At 36.2% G+C, this 11,994-nt stretch overlaps 1 protein-coding gene across 2 annotated transcripts in view; it reads right to left on the bottom strand.

Moving 5' to 3' along the window:
* Window positions 1-393: 393 nt before the first annotated feature.
* Window positions 394-11,994, bottom strand: part of CDK8 (cyclin dependent kinase 8) — a 118,430-nt gene continuing 106,829 nt past the window's right edge. The window contains exons 7-13 of one of the 2 annotated variants that reach the window (XM_032838289.1): window positions 11,452-11,595; window positions 8,966-9,035; window positions 8,108-8,180; window positions 5,312-5,409; window positions 4,523-4,601; window positions 4,245-4,400; window positions 394-1,691 (exon numbers count right to left, since the gene is read on the bottom strand). In XM_032838289.1, coding sequence (XP_032694180.1) covers window positions 1,566-1,691; window positions 4,245-4,400; window positions 4,523-4,601; window positions 5,312-5,409; window positions 8,108-8,180; window positions 8,966-9,035; window positions 11,452-11,595 — 746 coding nt within the window. In that variant the 3' untranslated portion in view covers window positions 394-1,565. Of the gene's footprint in view, window positions 1,692-4,244; window positions 4,404-4,522; window positions 4,602-5,311; window positions 5,410-8,107; window positions 8,181-8,965; window positions 9,036-11,451; window positions 11,596-11,994 lie in introns of both variants that reach the window. The other variant, XM_032838288.1, reaches the window with a different exon arrangement.

Raw genomic sequence — 11,994 nt, 5'->3', positions numbered from 1 at the left:
TCTTTTATAGGAATGAGCTGACTTTTTAAGAAAAAAACTATGTTAGCTTTTTAAATCTGCTCTGTTTTGTGCTGAAGGAGGGAGGAAAAATAATTATTTGGGCTAAAACAAATTGTTCCCAGCATACTGAATTAGACTTTATTCTAGAAATGGAAGGCTCATCCTAATTCTTTCAATTAGAAAGGTAGTCTAGTTGACATCTTCTATTATAGTGCTAAGTGCAACACAGCAAAGAATCCATATCTAAATCATAAGTCATTACTCCACTCCACTCTGGAGGCAGAATATATAGACATTACTAAGGAAAACAACTGAAGAGATTTAGTTAGAGGCCACTTGTTAAGGAGTACTTTAAAACGCCTATGTGTATATAAAAATAGAGCCGACTTCATATTTTGATTTATGAAAAATAAATTTATTACATAACACCTTGTTTTTAACAATGTTCAATTTTTTCTTAAATTCAGAATACTTGTGTCATTCATGTAAAATAGTTTGATACAGTACATTGTATGTTATAGGTTTTTTTTTCCTCAAAAATTCTAAGGCTCTCCTACTCCTTCTCCTTTGCTGAAGTAAGGGCACCCTAAACAACGTGCGAACAAGTTTTAAAAAGGAAAATTAACTGAACAAAATTTTAATAGCACTACACCAACCAGCTTTAAAATCAGGACAAAATATCTGAATGGGATGCCGCACCTTTCAGAGGAAGTTATCATTCATGCTTTTTTCATCTTAAAGCATGCTCACTAATCAGCAACACCAACAGGAAAAATAAAACACTGTCTATGACAATCATTTCAGTTTGCCGAACCAAACAGGTTTATATCAATGACAACATATTTAATTACTATCAAATAGCAGCTTTAATACCAGTCAAGTCATAGATTGAAAATAAAAACAAACTTATAAGTTGGAAATTAATCTTTGGGAGTTTTGAAACCTTTCTGGAAAAACTATGTGGCTTTTGTACTTTCAAAAAAACCCAAGCAATAGCCTTGGTCGAAAAACACTGATTAATGTAGAAAATGAATCAACCCACTGATAAGACACTAAAATGAAAGGTGTACCAAAATAATCTCACTTTGAGTCTTGGTTATTTTGTTGAGTTAACATATACCGTATGTTTCAAGTACCAGTTAAACTTTTGTGTGTGTGTGTGTGTGTGTGTGTGTGTACTATTGGTCAGATAATGTTGTTACACTGAAAGAATTCACCACATACAACGACAAATGCTCGCCCCTAGCACATTTCACAGCTTCAACTGCTACAGACTGTCACTGAAAAAAATGCATTGGTCAGTCTGAACCATGTCAAGTAAACTATGGAAGTAGCAAATCCACAACACAAACTGTGCTAGCACTTTCTTTCAAGTCTAACTCCAAAACAGGTACAACTTGGAAGCCACTACCCCGGTCTGTGAAAAGTGGTGGAACTTGGCTACCGGACAGTTTGAGGATGTGGGTGTACAGTACATTCCCATGGCCATACCAGGTTCCCGCAGAGAGCTGCACCGTCAGTCCTGCAGCGCTAGCAACAGTGCATCGACAACATTCCAGCGCAGCTCAGTACCGGTGTGTCTGATGTGAGTACTGTGGAGGCTGCTGGGAGGTAGCTGAGTATCCCATGCTGCTCTGTGGCTGTGATGTGCTTGGTCCGGGGTTGGGATAGGCAGCATGTGGATTGGAACGCTGCAAGAGAACGAGCGAGGAAGCAGAGTCAGGTGTTTCTAAGAGGTGGCTCTATCCCAAGCTGGCGAGGCTTAGGTTTGCAATGTCATTTATTTAGATGCAGTAAGAATTTAAAAGTCTTGTGCCATGTACTAGCTTTAGAACAAAAATGACAAAAACCCCCAATCTTTAATGTCAGCGAAGGTCCGAAGTATTGCCAGGAAATAATACTAAGCGGAGTCTCATGACTCTGCTGTGCAGTTCATTGTTTTTCTCTAGCAGTAATCCCCTTTTTAAGCTGTTTTGTAACCACCTGGTAAGTAATAATTAATTTGCTTGAGATGTTTATACGTGAACTTAATGATATATACACGAAGACATTCAAAGCTAATTTACATGCTGGTTTCTTGAACAGAAGAAGACTCCCAGCACACGTGTGACTAAAGAATAAAAATGAACAGGACAAGAAAAGGTACTGCAGAATCATTTTCTTAGGCATTAAATATTCTTATGGCCTTTAATGAATCTTATTTTCTGCAACAAGTTATATACAAAATTAAGTTTATAATTAGAGAAACGTAAGAACAATGTTATTCTCAATTCTAAAAACTGCACAAAGGGAAAGAACAGAGATAGAGTTGAGAGTCCTGTGACTTTGATCTGTTATATTGCTATTCCCTTCCTGCACCTCTCTCTCTTATTATTAGCTCCCAAGACAAACATAATAACTGATTAACCATAATTTACTACCTCCTTCTTTCAAAGCATATTCAATAAATCATATAAATCTAAATTCTACCAACTCTAGCAAGATAACATTTTAAAAAGAGTAGACACATGAAATGACAGTCACTACAAAAACCACCCATCAGATGATGACGTCAAGAAACAAGGAAGCACAGCAGTTTTCTTGGCTTCAATAGCAAAGGTCTGAGCACTGCCCTGCTTCATTGCAAGGATGCCATCACCTTAGCAAGCAAACACATTCTTGAGCCAAGAGGGATGTACTCTTCCCACCCGGAGAGGGACAAAAAGATGCTGGAGCAAACAACAGCCCCCAGAGATGTCTGTCCTTGATTTCCTTGTTTAATTTCCCGGAAAAGAGTTACTTACTACCCAGGCAGACAAGAATTTCTATGGTTTGGTAGACTGGACATTTCCTTAACCAAAGCAAAGAGTTAAGATCTCATTTCTGAAGGGTCATAGCAGGCTCTGGGAACCTTATTAGTTTAGTAAGATCTCCTTCTCTTTCAGTAGGTAAATAACTTTACTTGGTCCAGTTTCCAGTTTCCTCCCCACACTGAGACCCAGGTGAGCTGGCAATATTAGAATAAGCAGGGAGGTGGTAAATGATTTTCCAAGCGGTCTTCCTGCAAAGAAACTGACAATGGCACGTGAGGGGATCCACAAGCAGGCAACGGAGCAGCCTTGGTTGTCAGATCTAAGCCTGTGTCCCGGGTCTACCCCCAGCTCTGCAGGTGAACACGTGGAAGTTACCTCACCTCTCTGAGCATCTCTGGAATGACAATGATCACCCTTACCTCACAGGGTTACCTCAATGATCAAAGGAAATAATGTAGGTTTCATGCTTGGTATAAAAGCTGGCATAGTGAGCACCCAACAAGCTCTTATTATTACAGTCATCACTAGCACCACCACCACCACTTAAGCAGTGCTTACTGTGTACTATGAATGCTACTAAGAATTTTAATGATGGTAATGGTAATAAAAGCAGACAAAAAAGCGGTAACCTCTGTTAAGCACTACAGCAGGCTGGCCACTGTGCCTTAGCATATGTCCTCTCATTTAATCCTTAGCTCCACCTCACACTTGCCATCAACCACTTCTGCAAATAAGGAAACTGAGAACATCTGAATTACTTACTCAAGGTTACCCAAAGCCAACGGCTGGGATCTGAAAGCCTGTGTTTTTTTGTTTTTTTTTTTTTAAGATATTATTTATTTACTTGAGAGAGAGCAAGCAAGAGAGGCCACAGGCTGGGGCGGGGGGTGGGGGGTGCTACAGAGGGAGAGGGAGAAGCAGACTCTCTGCTGAGCAGGGAGCCCAACTCGGGGCTTTATCCCCGGACCCTGGGATCGTGACCTGAGCCAAAGGCAGACACTGAACTGACTGAACCACCCAGGAACCCCTGAAAGCCTGTGTTCTTAATCATTCCTGGTATACTGTACGCAGCCTTGATTGAACTCCTACCACAAATCAGGGGCTAGGATTTGTTACATCTATTCCTATTACAACTATAAGTAAGGCTTGGCCAGGCTCATTTACAGATGAAAAACTAAAGCCAGGAAATGTTATATTTTTGTCCAAGGTCACACAGTTAATAAATGGCATAACTTAAGTTTGATCATTCCAGGTCTGTCTAATTCAAAAGTCAGTAAGTACCCTGTTCTGTACCATAGTCAGTACTTTTCCATGTCAGTAACACTCACGTCAACATATTTCCCCAGGTACATAAAGGTCAGCATTTTCTTAGTTATACTGCATTTTCCAAAGGTCACAAACCCATATACAAATACTGATATGTCAAGTAAGTACAAAATAAACTGGAAATACCTGATAGTCTGAGGTCATGATTAGTCCACCTGAGGTAGTGGTAGGAGGAACAACTCTCACTTTTTTCAACGGGGGTCCCTGTGTATGACTGCTGTCTTGATTCCCTGGGTGACCAGTTCCATTAGTATGGTTATTGCCCTGCTGCTGCTGCTGGTTCTTCTCAATTGGTTAAACAGAAAAATAAAGTTCAACTCAGAAGGAGAACCAAATACAAACAAGAAAATGTTACCATAGCATTGAATAAAACAAGAAGCAGCCAAATGTACTTTAATACTTACTTTGTCTCCTTTGTCATCAGGTTCTTCTTCTGTTAAAAATTCTCGTTTTGGGTAAGGGATTTGACAACCGGCAAAAACACTGCTCAGGAGAAAAAAGAAAAATGATTTCTGGTATGCCAATCAATATTTCAGATTCTTCATTTTATTCTTTCAAGACAGATTTTGTTTCCATATTTGTAAAATAAGTACCTTTCAACTGTGCAACTGTGACAAGATGAATCTTTTCTTCTAATCAGTGACATTACAGCAGGCCATGGGAGGGATTTCATTGTATAAAAATAATCAATAATCAAATATGACTCAATTTTCTTTTATTCCGGCCTCACTCTTTTAGTATTACAACCCAAATATAGACTCCAGCGGAAATGTCACTATTTGAACACAATTTTTTTTTAACTCTCCCTTCTACATATAAAAGATGACACAGGAAACACAAATTTATTTGGGAATAGAATTTGCCATTGGAATATAAAACTGTAATTGCAAGCAGCGGGCAATCTCCGTGAGTCTGAGTGAGCCACAGCACACATAATCAACCCGCCACTGTGTACCTGGGGCCCCACTGAAGCCCAAGCTGGCCATGTTTCATTAAGGAACACAGGAACAGGAGTGCCTCTTACCTCTAAAAGCCTGAAATGATACCTCAGTCATCAGAACTCAGTTTTTGCTTGTCATTGGGATTTCCCTGGGTCCCCAGGTAGGAGGAGTGGCAACTTGGAGATGACAACTCAAACAATCATGCTCCAAAAAATTCTACCATGCTGGTGAGTTAATACATTGATCACTTACTCTGATGTAGGAAGTGGATCTTCTAAGAAATAGGGATCCTGCATAGCCTGTTCTGAGGTAATTCGCTTTATTGGGTCCATGGTAAGTAACTTCTGAAGCTGAAACCATAAAGCATAAAAACATTACTGCGTTACTTCTCATAGTTTTATATCCTTGGGCATATGTGGGACGTATATGCTTTTTGATGAAAACAGCACAATCTGAAGGGAATTTATTCCCCCAAATTAACAAAAGGAAAAACTTAACTATTACATTTGATGTAGTAATTCACACTTAGTTGTTCTAATAATCAGGATCTTACTTGGTTCTCCTATAAAAGGCTACTAAACTTACTTCTTACTCTAACTATCTACATTATGCAAAGTGCTTTGTACAATTTAAAACAGGACTAAAATCTTGTATTTTCTATTCCTTTTCTATTAAGGGGAAAATTATTATAGCACAAATAATACACTAGTCACATGTGGCTATTTAGATTTAAAACCCAATTAACTAAAACCAAATTAAGCTTAAAAAATCAATTTCTCATTCATATCAGGTACAATTGCAGAGCTCAAGAGCCACAGGTGGCTAATGTGCTCCCTACTGGACAGTGCAGATCATCAGAGAAAGTTCTCCCGGCCAGTGCTATCCTAGTCTAAATAAATACGATGCTTGATACAGAACTTGTTTAGTACAGAGGGATTATGAATGGAGACTTGAAGGTACTGCTTGGGTTCAAGTCTTCACCTGACATTTATTAGCTGAATGACTTCGGACAAGTTGCTTAATCTCTCTGTAACCTCATTTGTCAAACGGAGATTAGAAATAGGGCCTACTACCATAGGTTTGTTTTCAAAATTAAATGAGGAAATACATGGAAAGCAATTCTAGTGGTACCCAACACAAAGAAAGCACTATGTGTTAGCTGCCATTATTAGTATTATTTTAATTATTTTGTTACCTACAGAAATGTCACACTAATGTGAAAATTCAGTATTTTTTTCATTAAAACATAGTTCACTTAAGACTTTATGAACTAGAATATTTGATTTATTTTTATTTATTTTAGAACATTTGATTTTAGTAGGTGATTTAAGAGCTTATCTAAATAGTGGTCTCTCAGCTTATCCTCTTTGATCTAATGTCGTGGTTTTCAGACTTCAAGGTACATCAGAAGTACCCCGGGAGCACCTCTCAAAGCAGAGTGCTAGGCCCCACTCCCAGAGCTCTGACTGGGATATCTGTGCAGGAGTCTGAGGAGTGGCCTTTCTACCAAGTTCCCTGGGGATTCTACTGCTAAGGACCAGGATCGCACTTGAAAACCAACAGATGCATTGAGACTTGATGGGAAAAGACACAATCAGAGGACAGACATAAAATATTTAAAAATACAGAGGAAACGCTGGGATGGGAAGATTTAAATTTAATTATGATGATCTGATATTTCAGTGGAAGCACAACTTTAATTTTAGAGGTGAAAGGAAAAGCATGGGATTGCCATTTAAAATGCTCAAAAGTTTTAATGGAGTTACGTTAGAGCTTTCAGATGGGCCCATACAAGATAGGTCACCGCGGTAAAAACAAGCAACTAAGCTGCAAGGGAAATATATCTCTAGGATTTCAGTGGTGATGGTTGTGAGAGTCACTGCAGACTACACCAAATAGCAGCAAGTTGCGGGTAAATAAGAGCAAGGCCCCGGAATTGTGACTCTGGGCCTACCACTATTATTATTTTATTAGAATAAATAAGTGTGTAACTTTGAAGGCTCTAACTTACCTTCCTGTTTGGGTCCTGTTATTAGTACATTATAAGAAACCATTATTTGGATAATAATATATTGTGTGGCAATAAGATAGTTTAGGCCTTGCTTTTAAAGTTGCTGATAAGATATGAAATATATGATATATGACATGAAATAAAAATAAACAGAAGGTGTAGAAGCAGAAGACAGAGAAGAAACAACCAAAATAGATGAAATGTTTGCAAGTGGCCTGCTATTATAACAAGGAAAATACAATACTTTTAAGACAAAGAAAATTCCCACTTAATGAACTCATTTAAAAATATTGAGAATAAAGGATGAAAAGAATTTTAAGCCAAATACAATACAACCTACTCCCTGAAATTTCCCCTTTGTATGTTATATAACTTTAAAAAACCCCCAGAATCATTTTTAATTGTTATGATGTAAAAATGGAAATTTTATTGTAAACAAATTTAAGCTGGCAAAGTTGACTATAATGTCATAAATTACAATAGCGCATGGATTCATTTAGATTCTAAAATAAACTATTTTTCCATTATACAGTAATAAATTCTGCACCTCTCATATTCTTCCAGAAAAAGCAAGTAATACACACCATCACCGAAGGACTTCTAATACCCAAGTTTGTAAGAGTATCTTGGGAGTTAAAAATTTTTAAAAATAATCTTTCAAAAAGTTGAAATACAAAATAATTTGTAAAAGCTACTTCTGAGTACTGGGATGGTTTTCTTTTAGATCCTTCTCCCAAATTGTTGAAATTTTAAAAAAATCGATGAAAACCAATAAATGTAATTTTAAAAATGTTCTTGACAGACTTGGTACAATAACTATCTTTAAAAAACCTAATGTAACCAAACATTAGTCTGTTAAACCATGTTATGGGTTTGGAAAAACAAGTTTTCATGCCTTTACTAATACGCAGCAACAAGATGTCTGGATTTATCATTAAAGTACTCTAAGAGTGTTAAATAACCGTTTAAACTGACCCCAAAACACCTCTGGTTAGCTAACCAGGGAAAAATTTTTATTATTGTTCTCTAAAGCTTACCAAGTGGAATGCTTTACTATCTGGTTTAACTTTATGTTTTTCCATATACTTGATAAGGCTGCAGTTGGTATACCTGAAAGAGAAATACTATGAAATATCTATATGAGATTTTGAGGTTAATTTTACATTGGCTGAAGTTTTTCCAAACAATCATTTTAATTACAACCGATAAAGATTTTTTATTGAAAATGGCATAATTGGCATAGCATTAGCTCAATTTCATATTTTATTCAATATTCACACTAGTCACTTATGAATGGATACCACTGAGAAAACACAAGATAATTTCATAAATAATATATACCGAATAGCATTTTTAATAAGACTGTTATCTCAACAATTCTCTTAAATAACATATGGGTCAAATATTTAATTCAGCCTTACTAGTAGGTTTAAAACATATTTAAAATTTTTTAAAAATTTGTTATAGGCCTTTAAACTGTCCTCTCCCAATGCTCCGATCTTGCATTATAAATAATTGAAATATTCCTTCTTCTCTATGAAAACTTGATTAAAATGACTATATAATCCAGGTGAGTGGGCAAGTGATGGCTAGCAAGCTTGCTTATTTCAGTCTCTGACTGCTTCAGCTGTGATCCTTTCCACTGATGCTTGCTTCCAGAAAGTAATAAATATGGAAAGAGTTTTTTTTCTCATATCCAAATCAGCTGCTAAAACTAGCTGTTTACCTTCTTTATATCACTTAAGTATCTTAAAAGATAAAATATTTATTAAGCAAAGAAGTAAAAGTATTTATTAGAATAAGCTTATGTTTAGTATTCCATTGAGTATTCAATCTTTGATAGAGGATTCTGGAAAAGCAGAAATCAACAAAGGTCTATTTTCTTTCCAACTTACGTATTTCTTCTGAAATCTTTCATTAATGTTGAATGTTCAGGCATCTTTTTTATATCTTCCCAATCTTTATCTGTGAAATATATTGATAAAATTTTATGTTGTCTAGGTTCCTATTCTCGAGAATTTTAATAAAAGTTACCTCAATTTTCATCACATGTGTTATATACTTTGACCCTCCATGAAAGCACAGACCTCAGATAAATGACTAGCTACAGTAAATATCTTATCTTGACCTATAAATACAATTCTCATCCCTTGTATAGCATCAGATCTCTATAAGTTTATCTTTTTAGGGCTTACTTTCTATGTAATTTACTATAATTTACCTCAATTTCTATAAGTAGAGAGGAATAAGTTATTAATAAATATTTCTATTTCTGTTTGTAGGACCACTTTTTCCTCCTTTCTACACAACGTCTTGGTTACATCAGCGACCAGTCTCTTCAATGACAAATCTACCCCCTCTGTAGCTTTAAGATGCATTTTTTAAAACATGGACCTCCTTACGTTCACTTTATTAAATACACTGTTTTCCAGCAGCGATCGATGTAAGCAGCGACAAGTGTCTAGAACAGAACAGGGTAGGACATAACTAGTATGCAAATACGTCTGCTGGTGGCTGGGCAAGTTTCAGTAACATTAACAACCCCAGCTTACTTATATGAGGAAGAAAATGTTCCAGTTGGCTTGCTGGCCTTAGAGTTGCCTCAACAACATGTGCTACTAGGTGGCTAGTTTTCTTCATCCCCATCAATGGACTTGTCCTGAAAGACCACCAGCTGCAGCACTACAGCAGGTAGCTTCACCGCACCGTTAGCTTTTCAATGACCTTTAGACATCTGCCTTCAATCTCCTCACACGGAGATGTGCAACTAGCCTCCAAAGACACCGCACTATAAAGTCAACTAAATACATATGGGATTTTCTCAATTATTTCCTTGCGCTAACTTCTCTATTTTGTTAATTTCTCAAGCTAGACATCCTGGGATAATCTTTTACTTTTCAATTACATATAATTACATATAAAAAATTCTGTCTTTGTCCTTTATTCTCCATCCTTTTTATCACTTTCCACCTGGAGTACTGTTATATAGGCAAACAGCTGGCTTTCCTGTCTTCAGTTACCTCTCTCTAATGGATTTTTACCTCCCACAACCATACTAATCTTTCTAAAATATAATGTAAACCATGTCACTAGTTCTCAAGAACTTACCATGGATTCTCATTCTTTTGTGCATTAAATCTAAACCCTACTGCCTGCTTTTCAATTTCTTATAATCTGAGCTTCCCCTAACTGTTGAACTATACATTAAGAATCATCTCTTGCAGAGGCCACCCCTCTCTTCCAATGCCTTGTAAACCACATTCCTTTCTCTCAGGCCTTAGAAATGGTGGACACATTCAGAAGTGGGAAGAAAAGGCCATTCTTCTCCATTTACTCAAACCATAGCTATTATTTAAACATTCTAATTCAAGTAGTACAATACAAATTCCAAGAAAGCAAGAATCATGCCAGTTATATCAACATTATTTTATGCATAACACAAGGCCTGGCACATGGCAAGTACTCAAATATTTAGTGAATAAATAAACTTCTCATCACAAAAAGGCAGTATTCACAGACCCATTGACCAATTCTGCAGAAAGTTAGTATCTGTGTTAACACTCTTACAAGGAAATGTGAAATTAGAACTCCCAGATATTTCTGTATTAGTCTTGAGCTACGCTGACCTGATAAAAATTCCTAGTAAGAAATAATTTCTAATAAATACCTGACTAGCCAATATTATGTAGGTTTTTAAAGCAAAATGCCATTATTCTAGACCTCTGGGCAGAGTTTTTAGATACTAATGAACTACCACGCCATGGTGTAACAAGGGATGGGGATGTCGCTGAAAAACTAAGGGGTCTGACGCCTGTGATGAGACACCTCAACAACTCTCTCCCTGCTGCCAATCAGCGTAGGCACAGTTGCCGTTCTAACAGAACACTTAAAAGAATGTTCTCACTGACGAGAGTTATAGGGTAAAAAATTCTATTAGTTAATATAATGTGATTCTTATAGTGCCCTAAATATAAATAATGTTCAAAATTTGTATTTAAATACCAAGTAATGGCATTACTATATGTGCTGCCAGACAAAAATACATACTACTGAATTTTACTTGTAAGAACTAAAGGTACCTTTTAATACAGATATTGCAAATATTTTATCATTTTGAATATTAAACAACAAAACAAAACAAAAGAATAAAATGAAATAAAAATATACTCCTCAAATTCAGAAAACCCACAAATATCTTTATGCTAATTTGTGAACTCTATAAATTTTGCTATTTCTAAGGATCTTTGATTAATGCAAGCCATAAATATAAAGAATTGAGTAAGAGCAGCTTTCATCAGCTAAAGATATACACCTTTCCAATGAAGATATCTAAGTTCAAACAACAGTGATTTAAAAACAAAAACAAAAACATAATGTGTACCTGCAGGAAATCCCATTACATTGAATATTCTGTCCAGCTGGTCATGGTGATAAGGATTACTAGTTTTGATGTCCTCTTGTCGACAGTGAAATATTGGTTCTGACGTTAGTAGTTCTGCAAATATACACCCTATAGCCCAAATATCTTTAAAACAAAAAGAAAAAAAAAGAAAAGAAAAAAAAAGGAAAAGAAAAAAGAAAAAGAAAGGAGGAAAATAAAGTGGTTCTTTCCAAAAGAAAATGCATTTTTATCTTGGTGGGGACTGTTTTTTCTATCTTTTCTTTTCCTAATAAGTCATATTAATTCCTAAAGCAATTATCATTAAAAATATCATGGAATATTGCTTGTAAGTATATACTCCCACCCGACACATTCCAATTTTTTCATTCCCTATTATACCTTCATTCCACCCAGGGGCTTCATTCCAAGTTCAAATCAAGTAAGCTAAAATTTTGGCAATTTTTAAATGGATCAAACATTACCTTATCTGTGAAATACATACAAAGCTGCATATGGAGCACAAGAGCCACAAACAAACAAAAT

Source organism: Lontra canadensis, unplaced genomic scaffold (genome assembly GCF_010015895.1).
Source record: "Lontra canadensis isolate GAN:19392208 unplaced genomic scaffold, GSC_riverotter_1.0 scaffold103, whole genome shotgun sequence".
NCBI classification, from domain to species: Eukaryota; Metazoa; Chordata; class Mammalia; order Carnivora; family Mustelidae; genus Lontra; species Lontra canadensis.
Note: the sequence above shows the minus strand (reverse complement) of the source record. Positions and strands in the feature narration are given on the sequence as shown.